Source organism: Corvus cornix, chromosome 2 (genome assembly GCF_000738735.6).
Source record: "Corvus cornix cornix isolate S_Up_H32 chromosome 2, ASM73873v5, whole genome shotgun sequence".
In the NCBI taxonomy this organism is placed as follows: domain Eukaryota; kingdom Metazoa; phylum Chordata; class Aves; order Passeriformes; family Corvidae; genus Corvus; species Corvus cornix.
In genome coordinates, this window is record NC_046333.1 from 50,116,801 (window position 1) to 50,134,373 (window position 17,573).

General features: G+C 38.0%; 1 protein-coding gene across 8 annotated transcripts in view; it reads left to right on the top strand.

The window, feature by feature from the left end:
- CRPPA (CDP-L-ribitol pyrophosphorylase A) overlaps positions 1-17,573 on the top strand; it is a 110,952-nt gene that overhangs the window by 1,050 nt on the left and 92,329 nt on the right. For all 8 annotated transcript variants that reach the window (XM_039549326.1, XM_039549325.1, XM_039549327.1 and 5 more), the window contains exon 2: positions 6,033-6,312. In XM_039549326.1, coding sequence (XP_039405260.1) covers positions 6,033-6,312 — 280 coding nt within the window. The remainder of the gene's footprint in view (positions 1-6,032; positions 6,313-17,573) is intronic.

Genomic DNA, 17,573 nt, shown 5'->3' on the forward strand with positions numbered 1-17,573 from the left:
CAGGGAGTTGTGGATGCCCAAACCCCGGTAGAGTTCAAGGCCAGGCTGGATAGGGCCTTGAGCAACCGGGTCTAGTGGGAGGTGTCCCTGCCCATGGCAGGGGGCTTGGGGCTAAATGGTCTTTAGGGTACCTTCCAACCCTTAACATTCTATGATTCTATGTTGGAGCAAAGTATTAAAGTAATGGGATTTCTTAGCAGCTAGGCTTTTCCTTTTCATAAGGCTGTTGAGTTCTAGGCATGTGACTGACAGTTAATATATTATTGTCAAATGTTAACATAATGTAAGTCTTGTATCTAGTGTCACTTGAAACACCGCAGGTAGGAGCAGGGTGTCAAGGGGAATTCTGAATATGTTGCAGTAACTTGTAGGAAAACAAACCTTTAGTTTAGAGAGAATAAATGGGGAGGAGTGGAGATTGGTGAAAGAAATAAAATTGCCAGCATCTCCCAAAGTTCTTAACACATGGAAACTTGTACAACATCAAAATTGGGACTCTTTTTCCATTCCCACCCAGAGAGGCTTCCCTCAGGTCACTTGTTACTTTATGAAAGAAATACTGCTTGTTTTCTTTATTTAATTTTCAAGAGTAGCCAGTGGCAAAGCTAAGCACATCAGTAAGCAAAGAGTCCAATCCAAAGCTTGCCACAGCTGTAATTTCTGCCAAAATGTCATGGGAATCTACAGAGAAGAATTATATCCTCACTCAGCGTATTGGAGACCTGGAAAGGAGAACGGAGGGAGGTTTGGGAAGGAAATGTTATGCATCTAAAAAAAAAAACAACTCTATTTTTACTGCCAGTAAGCTCTGAGAAAATAGCCATACTTTGAGCAACAGTATTATATTTGTCCTAAAGCTGCAAAAAATTAGAAGGTTGATTTCTAGTTGTACAGTTTAACCAAGTTGATTGTGAAGGTAACAGCTTGATGCTTTTGCTTAGAAGTGCAATAACTGCTGCCAGTGCTCTGGCAGGCAGAGCTTCCTGCCACCTCTGCTGAGTTAGAGTGTTGACTGGTATAGATGTGTATGAGCAGCTGGGAACAGATGTACTCCAAAGCTTGGGATGGCTTTCATTTTCATCTCAACACTTTTACTTCTGGCACTGAAACTGCAAAGGATGTACCTTGTTCTTACTTTGTGCGAATGTAAGCGCAGAAATGTAAAATTGAGGAACTGCAGTTCATCCCATAATCTGCCCAGAAGTGGCAGATTTTGTGTTTAGCTTGATTCTATCTTCTCATGTCTGATGTAATTGAATGGGTGACCCATTAGTCTGTAATAACTTCAACTGAACTGAGTATCTCAGCTACTGCTGCTGTTTTTGAGCTTCCTTAAATCTGAAAAAAAGGTAGCAGTGTATAGACATGAAATACATGAACAGTTCAACCATGTGCAGCTGCTTTGCATGTGGTTTTTAAAGATCAGTAGAAAAAGATTTTTATGCTGTTCAGCTGCAAGTAGTGAGACTGAATATCAATGTGGAAAAATGGGCGGATGAGACAAGGGCAGACATGAATGAATAAGCAGTGCATCCTGTTGCATAGGATAACAGCATGTAGAACACTGGCCTGCCAATAATAATCACAGATGATACCCTGAGGAAGAGGAGGTGAGCAGAACTAGGGTAAGGAAAAATCATTGGTTTTAATTGCCAGTGCAGTGGCACTGATAGGAAGGTCAGGCCCTACCTTCGGACTAAAATTAAAGTGTGTTAGAAAACTTAAATGTCTCTTTTTCCCACTGGATTTGTTGCTGCTTTTGTTGAACTATGCAAGGCTTTTGCAACAAGTTCAACTGATTTAGAATGGCATTCCTTGTTTTTGCTTCTGTAGCAACTATCAGAGTTCTTTCTTCATCTGATTTTTTTTTTTTGGTGTGTGTGTATGTTTGTTTAGAATAGAACTTTTTCAGTTCCTTTTCAGAGACAGGGAGGAATCCTAGCTCTGTATGCACATGTGCATGCATATTTTACTACAGCTATAGAGAGGAAAACAAACTAAGGTAAAGACTGATTTTTAAAATCATTATGGAACAAATATGCTGTTGCTATTCTTGCTGTGCTCATATTTCACCAGTTGTTGAAAGTACAGTGAGTAGTTATAAAAGAGGAAAAGCAGAGTTAATATCTTCACTGGCAGAATTAAAATTTTTCATAGAGGTTTCAGGCAGCTTTGTTTATTACTTTATTGTAGTATCTCAAAACAGGTGGATGTCTCTTAAGTCCCCTGGGGAACCTCCCAAAGGAGCACCTCTTTGGAAGTGTCTTGCATAGTTTATTTGCCAAGTATTTTTCTCCATTGATGCATATTCACTGGCTCTATAGGTCACACAATTACAGTTTTGTTAAATGCCTCTACGCTGATAGTTCCTTTTGTTCCATTATCATAAGCTTATTTTTGAAATAGCTTATGAGCAAAAAATAGTTATAGCAAATTTATGGAGGTCTCTTTTTTATCATGTCTGACTCATAGGGAGCATTTTATTTCTGGAAAACATTGGATGGCTTCTGTATATGAGATCCTCCAAACTTTCTTAATATACCATAAAAGCTTCCTGCTTCCATTTTTGTACTGTGAGAGATATATTTGTATTAATATATTTTTTCATATGTCAATAAATTCATAACAAAGCTGTTATGGAGCAAAAAGAAGTTATGCTTGCATTCTGCAAATGCATTTTGTTCTTGATACTTCTTTTTCTCATTTGTTTTTTGATAAGGTTAGCAAAAGTAATATAATGATTTATCTTGCACCTGTGAAAGTTTCTGTGGCAGTGAAAGATCCCGTCTAACACTGCTAAAGCCATCTCAGCAGTAACTGCCTGGTTCTGGCCTTGTTTTGCTGGTCTCAGTAGATTATATTGAATAGTTTGTTGCAGGAGATAGAGTGTATTTAAGCCTTATGTCAGATTTCAGCACTGGTTTCTATGCGAGTAAACTGATAGAGGGTTAAACCTGGGTCACATTTGGACTTCAGCATGCCATTTAGGTGATACAGTTTCAAAGTGGGTTTATTCATTTCCTCTGCAGCCTGTGTTTTCAAGTAAAAGCTTAATCTGTTGCTGAGTTAATGAGCTGCTCTACTTTCAGTTCTAACTCAGCTAGTGTGTTTGTACTTTGTTTGAAATTTAATGGAACAGTACTATTTTCTACTAGGCAATAAATCTGTCTGTAGGTGATGACAAGAAGGATAGCTGCAGGAAACAAACATATAGTCCTTTTCTGCCTCACTGTTTGCTTTCTGCTAGTATTGGGGTCCTCCCAAGGCAGTTGTAAAGTGATTGTAACTGGACTTGTCATTTTGCTTCATTTGGTCAGACTTGATTCTCCACTTTGGAACCACAGCCTGTGGTGTATTGGAAGCACTAGAATTGTGTGTTGTTAAAGCACGTTGGGGTACAGCATGGTGATCTTTTTCATGTGTTGTGCTGATTCTTTCTGAAGCTTGATCCAATATTACAGTTATAAAATTGAAATTGTGTCTTTAAATTGTATTTGAGCAGGTCCTGAGTAGGTTATTATTTTAGTATGAAATCTTTCTAAATGAAAGGATATGACAAATTGAGGGAGAGAAATAAGATTCATTTACTGCCAGATTGAGTGTATGCTGATATCTTTCTAGTTCTTTAAAACATCTTGCGACATTTCCATAAGCAGATCTTCGGAAGAGCAAGCAACCTGTGTGGTGCACAGCTCTCATTTATTAAGATTTGTGGCATACTTTACTGGATTAGTACTTTCCATGAGTTTTAGTGGGACAAAACCTAAGCTGTTCTGTATGTAGTCAATCCAGAGGATATGCTTATGCTCTTACATGAATATGTTACATCCCTAAATCCCAGCTCTAATTACAGAATGTGGGTCCGGAATGAGTTTAAGGAGGACATACTCAAGTTTACAAATGTGTTTATGCAGACACAGGGTGGAGCTGTGACCGCATCCTGTCACTTTTTGGTGTATTGTACCACTGGAGGCCTTGAGCCATTCCACCCCTCTGTGTAGAGATTTATCACAGGCTGGCCAGTACTTGTGTTCTCTTCCCCTCTTCTCAGAAGATGCTGTGTACTACTACCCAGTTGCCTCATAAACTGTTTCATTTAACTCCAGAAAGGGCAATGTCAGTGCTCTTCTTACACAGTCACAGTGACTGTGCAGACCGTCCAGTTTCTGGGTACTGTGTAAGGCTACAGTCTTTCTGGAAATAGAAGTGCAGAGCTCTTGTTCTCATTTAGTGTGAAATAGCTCTTCTTGAATTTTGCTTTGTTTAAATGACTGACTCTCAGTATTTAAAAGAAGAACTGAGATGAATCCAGTTAGTTTGCCCTAGTTCCAAGCTAAAGTCATGCAGAAGTGCTACATTTTGTAGCTAAATGTATGCCAGAAATCATATGAGAGATTTTTAAACCTTTTGATGGACCTGTGGTGAGTGACAAGTTGAAATGAAACTTGAAACCACATGACTTCAGATTTTACATTTGAGCAGCTTCAATACTTAAAGAATGCTGAGAATATATTGGTTTGGCTGTATTTTCTGCCTTTGCTAATACTAAAATGAACATAAGGACAAGTATTTTTCTTTTGAAGAATGGTAATAGCACTTTATTTTATTTTGAATAGTTATTTTACAATTAGTTGAAATAGTTTTCCATGTATTACTAATTGCAACCCCCCCTCTCCATACATAAGGTGGAAGATGCTCTGTTGTTACACGTAGTTCTAAGGGACTGGTTCTAACACTGATACTTTGCTTTTGAAGTAAGGATAGTTCCCAGGCAATGCCTACTCATGTGTTATTGCAGAAATCAGTCTCTTGAGCCTGTGTATTTCTGAACTGTGAATTTCTTACTCTGATTTTTCTAGCTGGAAATATTTAGTTCTTAGTACCTTAGTTCTGCTGGTGTCTGCAAAATTAGTTTCAGTAGTTTTGCTAGTTTTATTTGCGACAGTGTGTTGTACTTGTCTCTCTCCATAGTTGGATGTGTAAGCTACCCATGGGTAATTTTAACATAGTAATTTTTTTTTTAAAATCATTGCTCATCTGATGAGTTTCGTGTCTGACTTGCTAAAAAGCTCTTCTGCCATCTGTGGAGACAACAGAAAGGGAACACAGGTTTTTTTTTTTTTTTATGTTCTCTACATAGGCATTTAGAAAATAAGACACTACAATGGATTTGAATTACGGTATTTCTGTTGTTTTGAAGTACAGTATGCCACATATGACTAGAATTTGTATTCCTATACAGAAGTATGATTTCAACCTAGCTTCAGTTGTGACTGGTTTTAATCTTGTGGTCTGTGGGTCATCCACTATCTTCCCACACAACCCCTCAGTTGTAGAGCTCGACTGATACCAACAGTAAAATCTTGGAGATCTCTAAAAATGTACTTTTGATATGATATTCTTAACTAGCACAGCTATGTTTTTACATTTTTCTAGCTTCCTAAAGCAGAAACCTTTGTGTTTATAAATACATGTATTTTTTTCAAACTACCAGTATAATGTTTCCTGTCAATATTAAAGTGTTACAGTTTTCATTCACTACCATTCTGTCAATTACTGCTCATGCCTGTCTTGATAGTGATCTTTTCTCAGACTTTTTCTTGATTGTCTTATTCCCTTGTACACTGTGTACTTCACTGGAACGTGGAGTATTCCAGGTCACAGGATTTACCAGTTTATTAGAAACTGATTAGCAAACTGTCACTGTTTGATTTAGAAGTTCTGCTTGAAGTTAGGAATGATGCTGGAGTAAGAAATGTTTTGAAGGCTTTTGAAGAGTTATCAGAATGTGCCCCTCTGCAAAGTGGTTGTTGGAAGGAAGTCCCTTCACAGAACTCCAGTGTTATTGGTATAAATCTGTTATAGCTCTCCCTTAAGGAGTGGAGTACAAAAACATGGATTTGAGTATATTGAGAGATGTTTTATTTAGTCACCTTGAATATTTGTTGTAATGAATTTCTTTGTTTCATATAGCTCCACTTTTATTTGGTCATTCATATCTACTTTCTCTGGTTTTGTACTGGTTTTTCTAGGATAAGTTGGATATCTGACGTTATTGTGGTGGTCTCTCCTGAAAATACTGAAACAATGAAGACTATCATTGAAAAATACGGCCACAAAAAAGTTACAGTAGTAAAAGGTGGAATAACTCGTCACCGGTCAATATTCAACGGACTGAAAGTATTTGCAGAGAATGAATTTTCCAGCCATTTGCTCCAGAAACCAGAAGTAGTGATTATCCATGATGCTGTGAGGCCTTTTGTTGAAGAAGATATTGTTGCAAAAGTGGTTATGGCTGCTAAAGAACATGGGGTATGTACTATACAGCAATGCAACTCTGCAATGTGCTTTATACTGTACAGCATAAAATAATGTTTGATAAAGAAGGAATTTTCTAGCAATTTTATTAATGTGTGATGGGTTTTTTCTAAGTAGAACAGATCCAGGTTCCCTATTATGCAGAGAAGTCAGGTGGGGGAGGTTGACATTTTTAAATGCCGCAGGTATTATTTTGCTACAGGGAATAATTATTGCCATAGAGACTGTCAGTGAGAGATTGAATTAATCAGCAATTTGTTAGTTGAAAGGTAGATTATGTAATGATAGTTTACCTTTTTTTCCATGCAGAATTATCACCTAATGCTAGAGCAGTTCTGTTAGTGATTACTAATATAGCCAAAGAGTGTACTGCATTGGTTGACTTGTAAGCTTTGTGTTTTCGTCTCAAACTTATATGCAAATCCTGAATAAGCAGCAAGAAAACTGTCTCTGTATTAATGCTAAGTTGTTTTAGAACCTGTGAGCATTGCAAACTGCTGGTAAGTAGGAAGCCTCCAGCTGTAGGTTGGATATTCTTCTGTTTATCACTGCATCTGAGGACTGGGATTACTCATAGAAACTAAAAAGATTTCTGAGAAAGTAAGTGAAATATGAAGGAGAAGAGTTGATAGAAGTTGTGTTACGCAAGTAGAAGGGTAGGAGAGGCATGTACCAGCAACAGGAGGAACTGTTAGATAAACTGGCTAAGTCAGAGATGTAAGAAATCACAGCTAAGCCACAGGCTTGTTTGCAAAATTTGCTATTTTAATTTGTTCTTGAATTCTCCATTAATAAGATAGCATAATGCTTCCCTGCTTCAAGGACATGGCTTGAGGTAGAAGTCATTAGTGATAACAGATTGTTTGGGTACTAGAAAACTAGGAAAATGTACCACTGCTTGTCTTTTCCAGAAAATGCGGTGAAAGATAAGCTAATTGACAGGTGGTTCACAATTTTGACAGTGGAATAATGAGTCTGAAGAATGAACCGTGGTGTTTCCTTAGTGCTCCTACACTTTTTTTTGAAAGTTCATAGTGTGGGAGGGCAATGTATAGCTTTTTAAAATTTTTGTTATGAAAATTGAATTATGTCAAGCCTCTCGGAACACTCTGTTGGAAATCTAAATATATTGAGCCTCTTCCTAGTAGGCCTGTAGTTTTGTAGATAGGCTCAGTAAGAAATGGCAATAAAATATAAACTCTGCACTATAGTTTTCAGTGATACAGAACATAAGTTTCCAGTCATTAAAACTTAAATTCTGTTTGAATTTTAACAAGGTTTTTGACCTTTCTCATATAAAATAGCATTCCAGAATTGATTCTCTGCCAAAGACTTTAAAATAAATCCTCTTTGTAAATCAGTTTTAAATGTGATTCTTTGAGAGTGGTAGAAGAATGGAGGTAATTGTACTGGTTTTGGGTTGAAATGAGAATAACTTTCCTGAATATGTTTGTGTTGTCTTTGCATGTTAAGGTATATCATATCTCATTTGAATTTGTGTTTAACTTGTTCACTTTTTTCTTGAAAGTTTTGCGATTTTAATGCAATATTTTCTCCTGGTTTTCTTTTTAAAAGAAAGGTAAGGTATTTTCAGTAAAAATGTAGGGGGAACCAAGGTAATCTCCATTGACCTTCTCACGTCCATGTACTCTAGTTCATCTGAACTTCTGACTGGTAAATATTTCCTTACCTAGATCACTGAAGTTTCATTTGATCTCAAAAAGGTGATTGTGTACATGTGTAATAGTCTTTTCCACTGTATAATGTTTGTCTGAAATGTGTGTGGTATTCCTTTGCTCTGTGGTGGCTTTCTGTGTTGGCTTAGATCCACTGAATTCAGTAAGGCTGGGCCTTCAGAGAGATGTGTGGTCTAAATCTCTGAGAGCTGGGTGCTATTGATGCTACCTGGCAAAGTAATGGAATTAAGGAACATGAGAAGAATTCCATTTTATATAACAAATTGGAAAACCACCTTCCCAGAGACAGGTGGCTGTCTCCACTTGAGAACTACAGAATTCTGAGAAACTAAATGGAAAGCTAGGACTTTTCTCAAAACTCGTATGCATGGTTTTGAATATCAGAAAAAAAATTGATCAAGAGCAGCTATCATGTTTAGTTCTTCCTATGGTCAAATTCTTTGCATATCTAAAAGGATGTCAGTTCTTCAATCTTTCAGTACAAAAAGTAATTACTTCCTCTTGCGTTATGTAGAAAGGTACAGAACCTGGCAGAAACATCATATTGAATGACTTGTGTTAATAGGGGTAATGCTGTATTGTTATATGTCTGCATACCATATAGATAACATAATTATGAGAGGCTTTAATGTTCTTTAAAATGGCAATTGATCAAGTAAGTTATTGCACTTCTAGCTGCCAATTGTCAGACAAATAAACTGCTTTATTACACTAACTAATCAGTTTGTTATTTGCCTGTGGGAATAAAAATGTGTACCTTAACCAGAGCTAATAAATTATGCCTTAAACCCCCTAAACAATTCCTTGATTATGTCAAAATATTACTTTGTAACCAATTAAATTCAGTTTATGTTTTTGCAGTAATTTTGCTCTTAAAATTATATGTTTCTAGAAACAAATTCTTTACAGCTAGTAAAAGCTGGGAAAAGTGGAAGCTTCAGAAGGCATCAGTCCAAAGCCTCTAGCAATATCTCATTGCCAACATTGCATTTTAAACAACATAACTAAAATGAAAAATACTTACATGAAAAAAATCAGGAAGGTGGGAGGGGGAACTTGTCAGTTCTTCTATTGAAAGTTTACAAAAAGAAGGCACATCCAAAGATTTTTTTCTCTAGTTGACATAAACTAGATTTGAAAGTACAGTCTGTTATGTTGAAAGGACTAAGTCGAAATGGCATTCTTAAAAGCTGGTTTCTGGAAGCTGTCTAACATCATTACTTTATTCTGAGCTTTAGCGAGGACCTGAACAAAGCTTACATGCCAAAAGAGCTGTACAGTGCTACTCAGTCTCGTGGACTCCTACTCACAGAGGCAGTCAAAATAACACTCCCAGACAGAAAACACTGTGTGTTGTGCTCAGTCTGTTCCTCTCGTGCTGCCATTATGACTCTTACTGTAGCGGAAGACCGGAGCAGAAGACACAGATCCCTGTGGATCCTGTTCTTTCCCACTTATTTTGCTATCTATGGTTGCTGAGTTACATTAGCAAAACTTGGTGGGTGGCAAACCAAAAGCCACCTCTTTCTCTCCACTGATGGTAAAGGAAGACTTGGGTGGATAAATAGGAAGTTCTGGTGTGGTGTACTTGAATGGGAACAGAATGCTGGCATGGTTCTGCCCACTCTGACCTTTCTTTGCACTTTTTCTCTTGGAGCAATTATCTTTTTGTTTTGTTATCTCCTCTGGTTTTGCCATGTATAGAATATTTTACACATGGTCTTTGTCCTCTTTGTTATATTCAAAGACTGATTTTAGCCAGCTGCAAAGGCTGCATCAGTGACAAGACTGTTTTTGATTAATATTTATACACTGGGTCATCTGAAGTTATCCTCTATGTTCTTAGAAGTTCTGCTTTCATTGTATGCTTGGGGCTTTGGGGAACTCTCACTGTCCTGTCACACTCCTGTACAAAAACAGAATCAAGAACTGATGACGTATTACCATTACCATCTTGACATGAATGGAATGAGTTTTGTACTTTAGGAGAATGACTAATGTCAATGTAAAAATAATTATTAATGAGTTGTAAGGTGTTATTTATCAATTTGAGAATAAAATAATATTTTAGACCTACATCCTCTTAGCCTACTAAGGCACATGGAGGACAGGGAGGGGATTAGCACCATTATGGCTTCACCAAGGGCAAGTCCTGCCCAACCAACCTAGAGGCCTTCTATGATGGAGTGACTACATCAGTGGAACAAGGAAGAGCTATGGATATTGCCTCTCTGGTCTTCCCTAAGGCCTTTGACACAGTCATCTAAAATATCCTTCTCTCTAAATTGCAGAGAGAAGCATTTTATGGGTGGACAGTTCAGATTGTTCAAATGAGGAATTGGTTGGATGACTGTGTCTAGAGGGTAATGGTTAACACCTCAGTGTTCAGGTGGAGATCGGTGACAAATGGTGTCCCTCAGGGGTTCATATTGGGACCAATACCCTTTAATACCTTCATCATTGACACAGACACATTGGGATCAGGTGCACCCTGAGCAAATACATAGATGACGCCAAGGTGAGTGGTGTGGTTGACATGCCAGAGGGGTGATGCTATGCAGAGGGACCTGGACAAGCTCAAGCAGTGGTCTGGTGGTGAGCATTGAGGTTCAGTATGGCCAAGTCCAAGCTCCTATGGCTCTACTGTGGTAATTTCTAGTATCAATAAAGGCTGGGGGATGAAAGGATTGAGAGGACACTTTGGAAAAGGACTTGGGTACTTGTGGATGAAAAGCTGGTCACGAGCTGACAGGTATGCACTTTTGGCCAGAAAGCCAGCTGTGTTCTGGTCCAGGAGAGGTGTGGTCAGCAGGTCCAGGGAGGTGTTTATGTCCCTCTACTCCACTTTTGTGAGAACCCACCTGAAGTACTGCATCCGGCACTGGCGCCCTCAGCACAAGAAAGATGTGACCTGTTGCAGCAGGTCCAGCAGAGGGCCACAAAAATGATCAGATGGATTGAACATCTATGATGAAAGGCTGAGCGAGTTCGGGTGGATTAGCCTGGATAGGAGAGCTCTGGAGAGACCTTATTGTGGCCTCTCAGTAGTTGAAGGGCGCTTATATGAAAGACGGGGACAAACGTTTTAGCAGGGTCTGTTGAAATAGGGCAAGTGGTAATGATTTTAAACTAAAAAACAGTAGATTCAGACTAGATAGAGGTAAATATTTTTTTACACTGGGGGTGGTGAAACAGAGGAAGAGTTCCCAAAGAGATGATGTGTGGGGTATGCCCAGCCACTGCCCTGGAGGCATGTCTGCTGAGATAAGGAAGATTGCTCAGTCTCCCAGCAGGACCCCCCCGGGAAGGCAGCTACTCTTCAGTTACGAGAAGAAGACAGACCCAGAATCTTCTGGGACACCCTATGCAGATCCTTTGTAACCCATTGGCCTTTACCCTCTGACACCCACCCCCTGTATCCCTATAAAGCGAGCCCCCTGCCCCTGCGAGGGCAGAGCGATGCTCGTCCCTGGCCTCCCCTTCGCTGGAGTACAGACCAATAAAGCTGCCTTGTGCAGAACAGCTGCACGAGCCTCTCATCTCTCCCTGGTCTGGCCTGGAGGCTGCTCTGCAGACCTGAGCTGGAATCACGAGTTAACAATCACTAAAGAGCTGACAGCTTCTGCATGGGCCCTCCTAGCCAGCAGCTGAGGGAAAGCACCGGGCCTTGGGAAGGCAATCCTCCACAGGACCATCTCTCTGGACTGGTAACAGCTTCCTCAGTCAGAACTACTGACCCCACACCAGCTGCCATAATGATGGATGCCCCATCCCTTGAAACAGTCAAGGTCCAGTTGGACAGGGCTCTGAGCAACGTGATCTCACTCAGAGTTTAAGATGTCTCTGCTCAGTGCAGCAGGGTTGGACTACGTGACCTTTAAAGGTCCCTTGCAACCCAAACTATTCTATGATTCTATGTTATTGTAAAGATCAGAAGCTCCTTAGTAGCCTGAATGTGTGAAGAAATGAAGTGTGGTTTTGCTGTTGTACAAAAAACAGTTATACAATGCATTTTTCCTTTTTAATGGATAACTATCGAAAGCATAATGATGTTTCCATAGCTTATGGCATTTTTGGTCCCATGGAAATTAAAACCTTCTCAGCCAAGTTGCTAACTGTTTTCTGTATTGAATGGAGAACTGATGCATTGTTGGTAAATACTTGTAGTCTAGTCCTAACAAGATGTAATGTTTGACAGTGGGAGGGCATTGGTAAAGGGAGAAACAGCTCTGTCATTTCCCATTCTCAATTTAAGTGATTTAGATGATTCACTGCATTTATTAGAAAGGATGCAACTCAGCCAACTGAAATACCTAAATCATGGACAGAAACCTGAAGTATAATTTCCTTTTTTTCTTTGCAGCATTTGTATGTTGTACTATCAGAACCAGCCTAGTACTAAAACAACTAGTATTTTTAAAAGCTTAATCCACCGCTTTTTAGCTTCTGAAAGTCTACATACATTAATTTTTACCTTCCTTTTTTTTTTTTAGATAGGGTTAGTTTATCCTGAAAATAAATTCTGAGCATAGTTTCCTGTATTTAAGTGGTTGTTAGCATAATTTTTTGTTACGTCTATAAATATGCCTCCTTCAAATTTAGAGAAATGACATAGATGGTACTGCTGTTGGTTTGAGGCTCATTAAAATCTATGTGCTTCATCTGAGAAAACAATATTATGTTTGGGAAATGAAGCAGCCTTAACCAAAGATGTGCAAAAAAACTCCCTCAGATTTCTCCTTCCTGCAGCAGATCAAAGTTTTAAAGAATAGTTCCTTAAAATAAGGGAAATCTCATCTTGTCCAGCATCCATGAGAAGCTGAATAAAGACCTTGGATCATTCTAGCAACTCCTGCATGGCAAGATCTGGAAGAGGTTCTTAGCCATACTTCTGTGACTAAGGGTTAGGCATGTAAATTTTACCCCTTTTCACCAAATATTGCCCTGAAAAGAAAGATTGTCTGAGTTTTCAAGCAGAAATGTTCCCAGCTGCATTTTGGCTGAGTTTGTGATCTGGGTGGTTGTGGCAAGGACAACACCAGCCCTGCAGGTTAGGTGAAGCTTCAGAAAGCCAAATTGGCCTGTCTCATATGCTGTAATAGTTTGCTGGACTGGTTCTGTGCTTATCCTCCTGTTTCCAAGAAGTAAGTGGGCTGTGGTACAGATAGAACTAAAACTGCCTTAAGGAGCCTTGGAGCATGTAGGAGAGAATTCATGGGGTATGAAATCCACACATACATGTATTAAAGTCACTATTTGAGCCAAACTGTCATGGTAAGGCATAATGATCCATTTTACAAGGCCCTTGATAACAGAAGGTGTTAGATGAAGCCTGTATGAAGAGGTGACTTGAAATTTTGAATCTAATGGGCTGTGAGGGAAAAAAGCTCAGGTCCAAGGTTTCCTGCAAGGAGAGGCTCAAGCAGTTCTGAGAGAAGCAGCTGAGCAAGTTCATAAGGCAAAGGCATTTGATAAGCAAGTGCAGAGTTGCTTAGGGCACTGCCTGACCACAAACTCCAGTGCCTGTGGGTTTGGTTGCTCAGGACTGTATGTGTGGGAAAGAGTTATTAATTAAACATTGCAGTTTTGCATTTGTTGATTAAATTGTGCAAGAGTCTTCCTACAACACGTTGAGATTTTTTTCTTCTTTATAAAATGATGCAAATCATGTGTTTAATGATATGCAGTGGATCAGTAGCCTTCACATCATGAGGTTGATTTTGTAATGATGCACGCTGTCTGGAGGTAAAATATTCTTCTTAAAGCATAAACTTCTTAAAAACAATTTTCACTCCTGTGGCAGTTATGTCAAGATTTCTGCTCCACTGAATACAAGTGCTAACTCATCCTTCTATTGATTTACTGTAATATGCAAAATCCTTTGTGGTAGAGTGCATGCTCACTGATAGCTTTTTGCAATGTAAATCAGTATGTGGGGTATGAAAGATGTCTTGCTGCCTGTAAGCTGTGCTTCGTTACTTGTTTATGCAAGGGGAGACTATGCAGTCAAAGTAAAATAAACAGTCTTGTTAATTTTAGTGGCAAAAATTATTGGTTTTGTGTTTCATTAATTTTAGAGCAAATGTTTTGTTTAAATTTTGCTACCTAGATTTGCAGTATAGGATGAGTTAGAACAAGAAAGTGCTGGTATCTCACCTTAGTGTCAGTTATTTTGAGTGACTGCCAAAAAGTAAAGCTGTAAGTATGCTTTAAAATGCTTCAAAAAGTATTGAAAACTGATGGTGGGATACTGGCCACGTGATTTGCTTTGCAATGTTTGAATTGCTTAGACCAAATTACACATCTTATAGAATCCATCGTAATTGTGTATAATGTACAGCTATTGCTGACAACTGAAAGGAATAAATAGGTCATAAGAAAGTCTTGAAGCTCTGTGCCAGTGTGTGCTGCTCTTTACGTGGGGGATGCCATGTGTGGTCTGCATCATATACTTAATATGGATCTTCAGTAGCATTATACAGACTCTATATCACAAACTTTAAAATATTTTTTAAAAACCTATCTAGAGGAAAACAAAACCTTATTAAATGAGAGCATGTTGTTAAACATTAGCAGTTATTGCATTGTGACAAAAAATAGTTAAATAGGTTGACTAAGGTAATAAGACCTTTTTTGGCTAATAATATGACAAAATTTATTTTATGTAATGTTCTGTACTATTGTATCTATGAAAAACACTGACGTCCTTGACCATTCTTGAATTCTCACAAGGAATGCACAGATAAAGAATGCAGTAGAAGAAATGCTATATAATTTGTATGACACATTAAATATGTATATATTGGTTTAATCCTGCTAACTTTTGTAATTTTATGCTTTATTGTTTTAAAAATTTGTCATTAATTCATGATACGAGAACAATGTAAATGGCATTCTTACGACTTACTTTCAGTCTGCTTTTTTAAAAAAAATCCAATTTTATTATGAAATCAAATGTTCACATAAATGTTGTGTCATTGTTTGCAGTACCATTCTTTTCTTTTTCTTAGTGCTTATGTACTTGGCTTTGCTTCTTTTCCACTTATGCTATGTTTTTGAGCCAGTTTTCAGTGCTGTGTGTTGAAAAATTGCAGCCTGTGATACACCTAGTTCTGCTTCTTTCCTCTACTTTAAACATATATATATATATTCAGTTATGTATTCCTATTGTTCTCTCTTTTTGAGGGGGATCTTTTCTATTTTCTCTGAGAAATCTTAGTTGTTCCACAGAATAACATTTAGAATTTAGCATGTGGTTGATAATACCAAAACAATATTTACTGATGCGTAGAACTAAATACTTTAACTATGAAAGAATGGAAATTATGTAAAGTAAAAAAGAATATGTGCACTCTTAATTTTTGAGCAACAGTTTCTGTTATCTTCCTTAGTTTGCTCTAGCTGATTGGGGCTCTGACATGTATTGATGTACATGTGCTATCCCCAGTTACTCAGATAGTATGTTCTGATAAAAGTGACCTCATTAGAAGAAATGTTTTCTTTTTCTTAAACAGTGTCATAAATATACATTACATTTGTTTAAGGCATCCTATGTCTTTGAAGTCATTTCAATGTACAACACAGTGTCAGCTCATTAACATTGGATCAAAGTGTATATTAAATTTCTGATTAAACATCCCCTCTCTTTCAGCTAGGAATAAACACAATTATAACTTCTTCCTTCCTGGTGTTGGTTTAAGATTAACATGTGCCCAATTTTAGTGAGTTTGACTGTTGCTTCTAGCCAGCTGGGTAAACAGACTTTAAGGAAATTAGGTGAAGTTTAGCATACAAGCCTTTTTTTCATAGTGTTCAAAACTCCTTACATGTGTTCTAATTAACCTTCTTTTTGTTTAGCTGATGATTAGGTTTAATATCTGTGTAAGACTAGGCTTGTTTAACATTTCAACCAGTTCTGTCCTTGGGCAGTTAAAAGCTGCCAGTGCAAATGTGTGAAGATAGCTGAAATTGCACTGGCTGGTGATACTGCCTACATAAAAGAAATTTTAGTGCTCAGTAATGAGAATCAAACATGCTGTACCCATAAAGATTATGAATTTTGTTGGGGTTTTTTTCCCAACAAAATTCAAAATAAGATAATTTAAGAATGATTATTTTTGTTAAAGAATATACAGACAGAAGATACCCTTGCAGAAAGAAGGTAGTCCTTTTTCGTCAGCCTTAATTTCTAATGGATACCCAGCCCAGGTTGCAGATTGTGCTTGTTTGTCAGTAGAAGGAATAGGTAGAAGGAATCCTGGTCCCACCACAGCACAGTCACATAAGTTATGTATCTGCTACATGGGTGAGTGTGGGTGTGGGTGTGAGTGTGGGTGAAAGTATGTGATGCCCTGGACTCAAATTTGTGTTTCTGCATGCTAATGACAGTACCTCTACCTTTATTGTGGTGCGCTGTTCTTTACTGAGTCATCTTGCTTGTCCTGTAGTCCTGACTGACTGCTTGCAGTATCTGGTCCTTCAAGAGAAGTGTACAGCTGGTTTGGGGGGTCTTTTGGACATGACATTTACAGAATGAGTTATGGGGGCAGACTGTGACAGGTTTGAGTTGAAACCATGCAACCAAGCTGCTGCCTTGCCATGCTATCCAGAAAGTAGGTGGGTTCTGGGTGCCGAATGAGGTTATGAACTCTGAGGACTATGTCCAGGCTTGTATTAGTTTAGTTTGGAAGCTTGGCTAGTTTGGGCTTGAACAAGTGTTCACACCTAAGTTTAGAAAACTTTGCTTGTGTAGTTGAATTGTTGTTTTCAACTGCTCTTCTGCACAGGAGTGGTGGCTTACGGTTTGTGTCATGACTTTGTTTCTGCCTCCCTCTTGTCCGTTGAAATAGAGTTGTTTTGCTAGGATTTCTGTAGATTGGAGGAGGAATCTAAATCTTCCATCTCAGCACTGGAATCATAAAACTCATAGATCAAAACTTTTGGTTATAGAAAAAGAAAATGTATCCCTAGATAAGAGCTGGATACAAAATACAGAAAATGAAAAGCAAAAAAAACAACAAAAACAAACAAAAAAAAAAGAATCAAGAAGATAAGGTTAAGATATGGTATTTTAATGCTATACCTTAAATGTGCATTAGAAGTAATTCTCTAATTGCTTTATTTTACAAAAATGGTTATATGCCATTGTTTTATTACATATAGAAGAAATTTAGAAGAACTTCCTCTTAAATATGTGAAATATTTAAATCTTATAATTAAATTTTTGAATTTTTCCTTTGAAGGTTCTGTTTGATAAATTTGAAATAGGAAATCTTTCAGTAGAGACTATTCTTCTAACTTAAATGGTAATTACTGAGTGTGGCTGAAGTATGTTGATTACTGTAGATACAATTAGTTTGAATGCAGATGTCTGAATAGAAATGCAAGTTTCTACCTGTTTCATGAATCAGAGATACTGTGTTTATTTCTGTATTTTTTTCATACTGTAGATGACTGTGAGTGCCCTTCCTGGAAAGTAGTTTGATCTGTGTAAAAGAATACTTTCCCTGTAGTAACATGTGGAAACAGTTTGATGGAATAAAATGAGGAGAAATTAAT